The sequence below is a fragment of the Alosa pseudoharengus genome, unplaced genomic scaffold (assembly GCF_046254945.1).
Source record: "Alosa pseudoharengus isolate Yale_2024_CS ecotype anadromous, Long Island Sound unplaced genomic scaffold, YU_APseudo_1.1 YU_APseudo_1.1_scf_15, whole genome shotgun sequence".
Taxonomy (NCBI): domain Eukaryota; kingdom Metazoa; phylum Chordata; class Actinopteri; order Clupeiformes; family Clupeidae; genus Alosa; species Alosa pseudoharengus.
Window position 1 is genome coordinate 15,248,085 of NW_027468620.1, and position 9,154 is coordinate 15,257,238.

General features: G+C 39.2%; 1 protein-coding gene across 1 annotated transcript; it reads right to left on the reverse strand.

Moving 5' to 3' along the window:
• Nucleotides 1–5,553: 5,553 nt before the first annotated feature.
• Nucleotides 5,554–7,368, reverse strand: LOC143123766 (uncharacterized). The gene is made up of 5 exons (XM_076285052.1): nucleotides 7,274–7,368; nucleotides 7,012–7,122; nucleotides 6,770–6,916; nucleotides 6,371–6,481; nucleotides 5,554–6,289 (listed from the first exon to the last, which is right to left on the reverse strand). The coding sequence occupies exons 1-5, from the start codon at nucleotides 7,347–7,349 to the stop codon at nucleotides 6,090–6,092; spliced, it is 645 nt and encodes a 214-aa protein (XP_076141167.1). The 5' UTR covers nucleotides 7,350–7,368; the 3' UTR covers nucleotides 5,554–6,089.
• Nucleotides 7,369–9,154: the final 1,786 nt, after the last annotated feature.

The following is a 9,154-nucleotide window of genomic DNA, read 5'->3' on the forward strand; positions in this document are numbered from 1 at the left end:
ATTAGAACACTAGCATAAGATTTGAAGGCCATGGACATACATCTTTCTTTCGAAAACAGAAATGGTGAGGCAAGGTAGGCAAGAGAGATACATTGCTGGTCAAAACGTTAGCGTAAGAACTGGTTTATAATGCTGAATGAAGCACAAAGCTTTACTAAAGCACATCCACTGTTTAAAGTCACAAACACAACGAACTGTAACTTTTATGCATGCGCGAACCTATACATACCGGTAGATATGGCTGTGTAGTCTGTGCCATAACATTTATTTCTGCAGGCTGCCCATTTTGGCTGTCATACTTTTAAATGGCTTCGCAAGAAGTAGGCCTACATAGACCATAACTTACTGTCATCTCCTTTAAAAACGTTTCCCAATATTTCCCATAGCCTATATCGCTTTTCCTGAAGGGGTGTCTATTATTTTAACTCGCGTCTTCAGCTTCTTTACTGTTGACTTTACTGTATTGATGCTTCACTGTGTTGATGCTAGCCTTTTCGTGATATTTTAAGTAGGCCTATTTGTAGAAAATATATATTTAATTAATTTTAACTGACCCGCCCGCAAATGACCCGAATATCGTTAATTCGAGAGGGCCCACTTGGAAAAGAGGCAACTGCCTCAATGTGATTACCCTAGTAAATAAAGGAGAAATAATAATAAAAAATAAAAAAATGTTTATGACTCATAACCGGTCATCCGCGGGCGACCGCTTCATTTCGGGCAGACCGCGCAACACTGAATGGAGACCCATGATATCTGAACTAATGCATTTTCCACAAAATCCTCTAGTCAAAGAGAGCAACACCACCACAAATAAAGATCAAGAGCTGAAGAAAAGAATGCGAGGGTGTAGAGGCGGAAAATCAAAAAACAAACAAAAGAAACAGGAAGTGTACAATGAGACGACTGAGGAAAACAGACTGATGCAGGACACGAAAGCTGGACACCAACGTAAGCTTGAGCACCAACACAGGGGAGTGGAAAGACAAAATAACAGAGAAGGGGTGCAGCCACACTGGAGAGGTCCACAGCAGGAAGAAAGACAGACGAGAGAGGACAACCAAAGACAACCCAGAAACCAGCACAGGCACAACATGGCGGTGAGGGTATGGTACGAGGCAGACGCATGTGAACGTCACACAGAGGAGACGGCTAGAAGAGATGAGAAGAAGCGACCGCATGGGAGCCACAGGGGAATTCACTGGAATACAGGAGGCTTGGTTGTGCTGAGGAGAGGGCCAGTTTGGGCAGAACACAAGAACAGAGAAGGAGGACGAACACAGCAGGAGGAGAGAGGAGAGAGAAGGGGTGAGAGGCAGGGCCCTCGTCACCAAAGACAGAAGAGAGAGCACATGGAGAGGAGAGAAGCAGGAGGAGGAACAGCAGGAGAATGAAGTAGAAACAAATGCCATCAGAGGGTTGGAGTAGAGCAGATGAAGAAACAGGAGCTTACATTGCCATGGGGCAGAATAATATGAGTCTGCAGACAGAAGAAGAGATACACATCGGGAGAAGAGCAGCATGGAGAGACAGGAGATGGAGAGATGGCCGTCTGGACAGAGACAACATGATGGTCATCCTAGACACCAAGGAAACCCCTTTACACATCACAGAACCAACAATCATTCACACACACACTGCACACACACATACCATTGCTGCACAAACAACATCATCTACAACAACATCTACAAAACACCTACAAATACAAAAACATTCAAACACACAGACACAGGCACACACACTTAAATGCACCAAATACACATTAAATACATACAAAAATAAAAAATATATATTTATAATTAATAAAAAAAAACTATAAACTATTTCTGTTTTTACTTTTACATTCAAAAACTGCACTTGTCATAATGGTTTTAAGAAAGTGGAATATGTGTGAACAATCCTTTTATGAAATTAATAATTGTGACTTGTTCACTTATCAGATAATGGACTTTCTCCATACAGATCAGGCACGTGCAGAAGGGGGGCTACAGGGGTTCTAGCACCTGCCCTTTTGCCCCTTTGATGTCCAAGTGCCCTTTTGACAAGACCCGTTTTTTTCTTTTTACAGTTTGTAATACTTCCGCTAGTTCCAACGTGAATATTCGCTAAAATGTCTCATTAATAGTTTGTGAAATTAGAAATGTACAAAAATAACAATTTTCTGTGTTAATTGAAATGCCTTGCGGCCACCAATCCGTGACGTCATACATTCAGTGAACTCACAGAAGGTGCACGCAGGCACAGTGCTGCAGGAGACGTTTGGGAGCACGGTAAGGTCACTTGGCAGTTAGCCTATCTGACAGTGTTGTGCGTGAACGAGTTCAAAAGAACACGCTCATTTTTTCGTGAACGTTGAACTGAACGCAACACATTTTTTTAATAAAGAACTTGAACGTGAATTAGTTCACATTATGTGTCATGAACGGCAGACATAACTGTAAATGAACGTTGTAATTTGTTTTCCATTGAAAATCTGTTTTCTCTTTTGAAACGCAACGAGAGAAAGTTCCTCCTTCCTGTATTCTCGCTGGTGCCGCTTAAATCATGTATCACCAGACAGAAATGGTTTTGACATTGTGTGCGCATTGCGGGCAACGTAGTGTCCGGCAGAGAATAGTTGAATAGCATACTGGCAGAGACGGTATATTAAGGATCTTTGATAGCCTACTGGCTTCCGCACAACGTTACCCGTGATGAATTGCAGCAGAGCGGGGTAGGCATAGCAGGCAACGACGAGAGCGCGGAGGGCTGGAGGAGCGAGAGAGAGACAGACCAATGACGAGAGTGAGAGAAAGCGCTGCAATTAAAAAAAAAATGGCTATGGAAGTGATGGCACGGAGACTGGTCTACCTTGTCTGTACTGCTGCAAGTTTCATCACCTGGTAAGAAACCCACAATTGCAGTGTCATGAGCAAATTTCTACAATGAGCAGCTTCAAAGAACATAGTGATTTTTAGCTCGTAGTGTGAAAAAAAGTATTTATTTGAATATTTCACGAAAAAAGTAAAATTAACTGAACTTTGAACTAGTTCAGAATTAAAATGGTGAACTTTGAACGTGAACTGTTCACTTTGAGCATGTATGAACTGAACTTGAACTAGTTCAGAAAGCTGTGAACTGGCACAACACTGCTATCTGAACATGCAATAGTATTCAGAGATAGAGAATAAAATGTTTAAAGTTGTTTCATGTTTAATGAAGTAGGCTATCGAACCCGTTTTAACCATGTCATGGTCCATCCATTTTAATAACCTGGCAGCTTCGAAAATCTAAGGCTAAACGTTCATAACATATTCTGTTTAGGTTACTATGTTATAGTAGCTTAGGTTAGTAGACCTAGTTCATAAAACAGAGTAGGCAAAGCTTTTCTAAATCGTCATAAGCCGACGACATAGGCTACTGTAGTTGTTTAACTAACCCAACTCGTCGTTCTCTGTTTACAGTAGGCTACATTACGCGTCATTTCACTCAGTGGCCACACGCACAGCATGTGAATCTGCAAGACACCAGCTTGCTAATGGTGGTAGTTCACTCTGATAAACATTAATTATAGCCTGACAAGCCAGACTAGGCAATAACATATTTGCTCCCGCTAGGGTGCGTCTAGATTTCTAGGCTATTAAAATTAGCTTTGAATTAAAAAAAAAAGATGTAGCCTGATATCTGTGTAGACAATAGCCTAATGAAAACTGAAAAGACCTATTTGTCTGTGCCCTGGCTACAGTAGGCCTACAGTACATGCACTCCTATTGAATTTTCCAAACCAAGGAGAGAAATGAGAAAAATGTGTTACAGCTCTGTCTGCTATTTACACCCATTCTTCTTGATACATAATGAATAAATATGAAAATGTATAAAATGTTTATCAGTACATTAGACTAGGCCTACTTTGCAAATTGCTAAACCATATAATAGCCTGTCCCACCATCATCATTGAAATAGCATAATGCTAGACTTTAAATGCAAAAAAAAAAAAATTACACCATTCAAATTGTGTTTAACACGTTTTCTGAAAATTTTGTTCCATGTGCCCTTTTTTTAAATTTGAGCCCTTGCCCCTTCAAAGGTCTCTGCACGCCCCTGATACAGATACTGTATTTCAAGACAGAATGTCAGCCTGAATCCATTTTAATAGAGACATCCATCCTGGCAAAAGTGGTTGATGTGTGGTGGTGATGGTAGTGGACACATGTTACAATGTCAAGTGCAGAGCTGTGGGCTGTTGAATAGGAATGTTAGTGTCCAGACAGTCCAGTAAAACAGTCATAGCTAATAATTAAGGGAACTTCCATATCTATTTCCTTCACATGAACAATATAGAACACTATGCTACAACCAAAAGGGAAAAAACATTGTGTTGTGTGAGCCTGAGGCCATCTGTGCTTACAGTCGAGTCACCCTGGGTGCTTATGTTCACTCAGTGGAGAGAGGGAGGTGGGAAAAGCCTTCGTCCCTATGCTCGGAGTCCTCGGCTACCTTTGACATTCTAAGCTCCTCAGACGCAGATGTCCTCCTCTCAGCGGCCTCCGTCCCTGCCAGGCCTATTTCGTCCCTCTGCACATGAGAATGACCTGCCATCATCTCACACCTAAGCTTCAAACACACACAAACACACTGACTTCACACTTTGTTGTGAAAACACAGTTAACCCTACTGACACACACTCTCACACACAAATACTCATTCCCCATGTCCTCTCAGTTTCATAATGTAATGTAGCAGGTAGACCTTCTCTGCCTGCTATTTCCAATAACACCTGCCAGTGCTAACAAAGGGTGTGGGGCATAGGCAATTAGGCCTAATCAATCCGACACCAGTTGAGTGCAACTTGGTTCACCAATCCACTGGTGTAGCCCCTGTCTGTGCTACTCAGGTATGCTGTTTCCTTGTACATTTTCTGTTATGTATATTGTGGTGTTTTCATTGTTTAATCTTCTTCTATGTTCTGTTCTTTTAGGCAGCACAGTCATGCTGTTGGGGTAACATGGGTTGTGCTGCTGTCTTGTCTTGGTTTTGCTTTGGTTATTCGTTATGTTTGGTTTTTGTTTTGCTTGTCTTGTCCTTTTGTTTGTGTAATGTTTGTGTTTTTTTATTAGGGAGGTGGCTCTGAGGGGGGGGCTAGTTTAAGCACATGTGTGGTGTTTCTGGTGTATTGCTTGTAGCTTTGCTGTGTGCCTTTGCTGTGTAACAGGTGAAACTTTTATGATGCTTGCATGGTATTGGTGTGGACTTCCATAGTTGCCACCCTCAGATCTCCACTTCCCAACCTTTGTGTCTTAATAAATCTTTTGTTTTTCTGGAATTCATGTCTCCCTGTATAATTTTCGAACCTGTAAGAGGTGTCTCGGTTTAGAGGTACGATCTCTTAAAGATTCCCTGATGCATTAGGCCTCAGGGTGGCGTAGCCAGGCTACTGTGTTTGGCCCCTTGGCCCTTCCTATGTATCACCGTGTTACAGTAACATTAAGACTTTTCACCCAAACAGGTATAAGTAGTCTTCTAGTGATTTGTTGTAATCTCACAATGAAAACAATAAGGAATAATCCAAGCTGGAAGGGAAGCAAGTTTATTCTGAGAAATAGGAAAATCTTATAAAGAATATGTTTAACAAAAATACATCACCCACAAACCCACAATTATAATTGTCAAGGGGATTTAGCCTCTGTGTCACTTTATTTTTATACCTTAGTAAGAAAGAAAGTCATGAACTACATCTGAAAGATCACAGATACTGCTTTTGTTTATTTTGTATATAAGATTTTCTAGCGGTGCCAATAATTGTGGGCAACGTGTTTTTAAAAAAAAAAAAAAATTACATTGCAGAAAAAATGGCACAGAATTCTCGTGTACTTTTTCCTCAGAAAATGTAACCTCAGGTAGTTTAATATTGTTTATTGTTATTTGTCTATTGCGACAGAAAACATGCAAATTAAATGTCAATTTATTTTTCTTTTGCACTTTTTCCATGTATGTATTTTGTAATTTACAACAGGTATATGTGTGTCTCTCAAAAACATTTATTCATAAATTTAATTATGAATCATTATTCTATTTTATTTGAAATGATCATCCATAACACTGACCATTTAATGGAAGAGCAAGACCGAGACAAGAGACCCAAGCAGTAGCATAACACTCCGCCCCACACTTTTGCCACTGTTGCACAGGTGTCCCTCACAACAGTGTATGTCAATAATTTCAGAGCCAATGTGAGTTGACACATCTCCTATGCAGATATTGCTAGAGGCACATCCTTTCAGAATGGTTGTCTTCCCGTTCTTAGTATCTGCAAATAAATGGTTATTAAATGGTAAATCGTTGAAAAAGAGAACTGAAATAAAATTGAGAATGATGTGAAAAACCTCACCAGTTGCTTTAATACACCTGTCCTCGTTTCCAAAACAGGACATCGTTTTTGTGCAATCGCCTCCCTCACAGGTGAAACATTTCTTCCCATTGAGAGTATTTGGATTTAGCTCTAAAATAAACATAGATATACATACAGTACATACATGTACATATGAGTGTTTACACATGTTAATTCCATGAACAGTCCATTATGAATAACATGAATATTCATTCATTCATTCATTCATTCATTCATTCATTTAATATTTATTTATTCTTGGAGGTTCATTGAGGGTAGTCCTCATTTTCAGTGAAGCCGAGATTACACAGTAACAATGAAATAACATATATATTATATACAATGAAATATACATATATATACCGCTGACACTCCAAGACAATACAATACTAAACATACCTGGAGTTTTCTGAGAATTGCATCGGTCAGTCTTGCAGCATTTGGTGCTCATTGTTGTCCTAACAGTTCCGAAGTTCATTGACCAAGAGGTGCAACTCTCTGATGGCAAACACCTCTTCGAATTCACTTCTACAGCTTGTTTACCACCTATCAGTAAAAACAAACAATTGAGCATATAGTGCAGGCAGAATTATGCGACAGAAAAGACTGCAATGCCATGGCATCAAAAGGCTTATTCTTACCTGCATATGCGTTCACAGTGATACTAGCGCATGATTGGCCACTGCAGGTCCCAGTATCTGTGCACGTCTGGTCGGTATCAGGAATACACTGATAGCAAGTCAACGCAGCCACTGGAGACATACAGAGCAATTTGTGAAGAAGCAGTTTCAAGATGTAAAACTGTACCAATTTGAAGTGATGTTAGAAAACTAAAGCTACTGAAACACTATACAATACAAGAGCCAAACAAATGGAACTAGATGGTAATCACAAAAATCTAACCATTAGAGAAGAGTGCACACAAAACACCAAGAGTAATGCTGGGTTTCATCTTGATTGAAGTGATGCAGAAGTACATAGCGTTGAAGTTCCTTATATCATGGTAGTCAAAGGTAGGAGTGGCTGTTTAGAGACCATGCTTTTTCCGGTCATCAGTGAATTGGAGTGGGTGGGTTGTACAGTGTCTTGGCAGTGTGTAAAAAAAAACAACTTTTTTTTTAAGTTAACATATCCAACTGTTCTTCGATTAAAATGTGCCCAGACAAAAACATTTATGCCATTTTGTCAATGTTCAAAGTTCAATGCTGACCCCAATATATATAACCCTAACACAGAAAAAGTTGGGACATTGTGTAAAATGCATATAAAAACAGAATGTGATAATCCACAAATCTCATGAACCTGTATTTGCCACCGACTCTACACACTGTTGAAGAAGTAAAAAACGTAAACAAGAGGACCAGCTAACAGTGTCAAGAAAGGTCAGATCAGTAGAGCTACTTTGGTTGAAAATAAACCTCTTCATTACATTTTGCTGGAACTTGCCCTGTCCATGGTTCTAGTTCCTATAATTCCCCTGTACTGCAACTCTCGCTGGTAACTTCGTTAATTTCTTCAGCTGACTATTAAAATTATTAAAACTTCATGACTGTTTAGGCTGCACAGCATCCAATCATCTGTGCTGGTAACTTTGTTTACTAGAGTATAGTGACAGACGGGGCATTTGTGATATCCAAGGGGGTTTGCGCCGCAAATATTTCATGTCACAGGTAATGAATTAACAAATATAGGCCTACTAATGTAACTGAAGTATTTAAATAAAAAATATTTCATTCATATCAATTCTTGCATCACCTCATGCCATCATTACATCTGGGCTCGAGGAAAGAACAGTTTATGTTTAAATTACTGTATCTAATATGGTGTTGGTCATACTATAGAATATTGGTAACATTTTACGGTAAGGGTACATGAATTATCATGAATTCATGCATGAATTAATTAATGATTGATGCATTACTTCATTCTTTTATATCTTATGAATTATCAGGAATTTACATGAGTTCATAGTCTCTCATGCATTAACAACACATCATCGAAGGCATTAGGGACCATGGGTACATAATTATGATATGTGATTTTTAACCACGAGCCTTACTAAAGAGGAGTATTGACATCATATCTAGACCAATTTGTCAAACTATCCGGAGATCCTTTTAAGCATGATCATAATGATTACATGAATTTAAGGTTAGTTGGTCATGAGTTCATCATGTATGTGGCCCCTCAACTAAAGTGGTGAATAATGACATGTGTTTAGAGAACTGCAAAGTTTGAATTTGAGCAGTGATGACCACATTTTTGGCAGAAAAATAAATAATCATTATCATGCTTAATACATCATAACTCATAATGATGTGCCCACCGTACTTAATGCTTTAGGTGATGCGCTGTTCATGTATGATATCACGAATGACAGACTATTAACTCATGTCAATTCCTGATGATTCATGAGATATTAAAGAATGAAGTAATACATAAATCATGAATTAATTCATGCATTAATTCAAGATAATTCATGTACCCTTACCGAAATTGGACCAAAATTAAAGCAAGACACCGTTCTTAGTACTCTTGGGAACCTGTCAAATAAAAAGTAACAAGCCCAGGTGTCATCTTAGATACAGAGTTAAGCTTCAAGCCCCATATCAGAAAAGTTACCCTGACAGCTTATTTCCAACATTGCCATGCAGCCCTTTTTAACTCAACAAGATGCAAAAAAAACTAATCCATGCCTTTATCACTAGTTAGACTACTGCAATGCACATTTTACTGGTCTCCCAAAAAAGCATATACAGAAATTGGAACTCATACAGAACTCTG

Coding starts and splice junctions, on each gene's coding strand:
- LOC143123766 (XM_076285052.1), bottom strand. CDS start 7,349: ATGTACTTCTGCATCACTTCAATCAAGATGAAACCCAGCATTACTCTT. Junction 6,482..6,769: donor CAATTCTCAGAAAACTCCAG/GTATGTTTAGTA, acceptor TGTTTATTTTAG/AGCTAAATCCAAATACTCTC. Junction 6,290..6,370: donor CAGGTGTATTAAAGCAACTG/GTGAGGTTTTTC, acceptor ATTTATTTGCAG/ATACTAAGAACGGGAAGACA.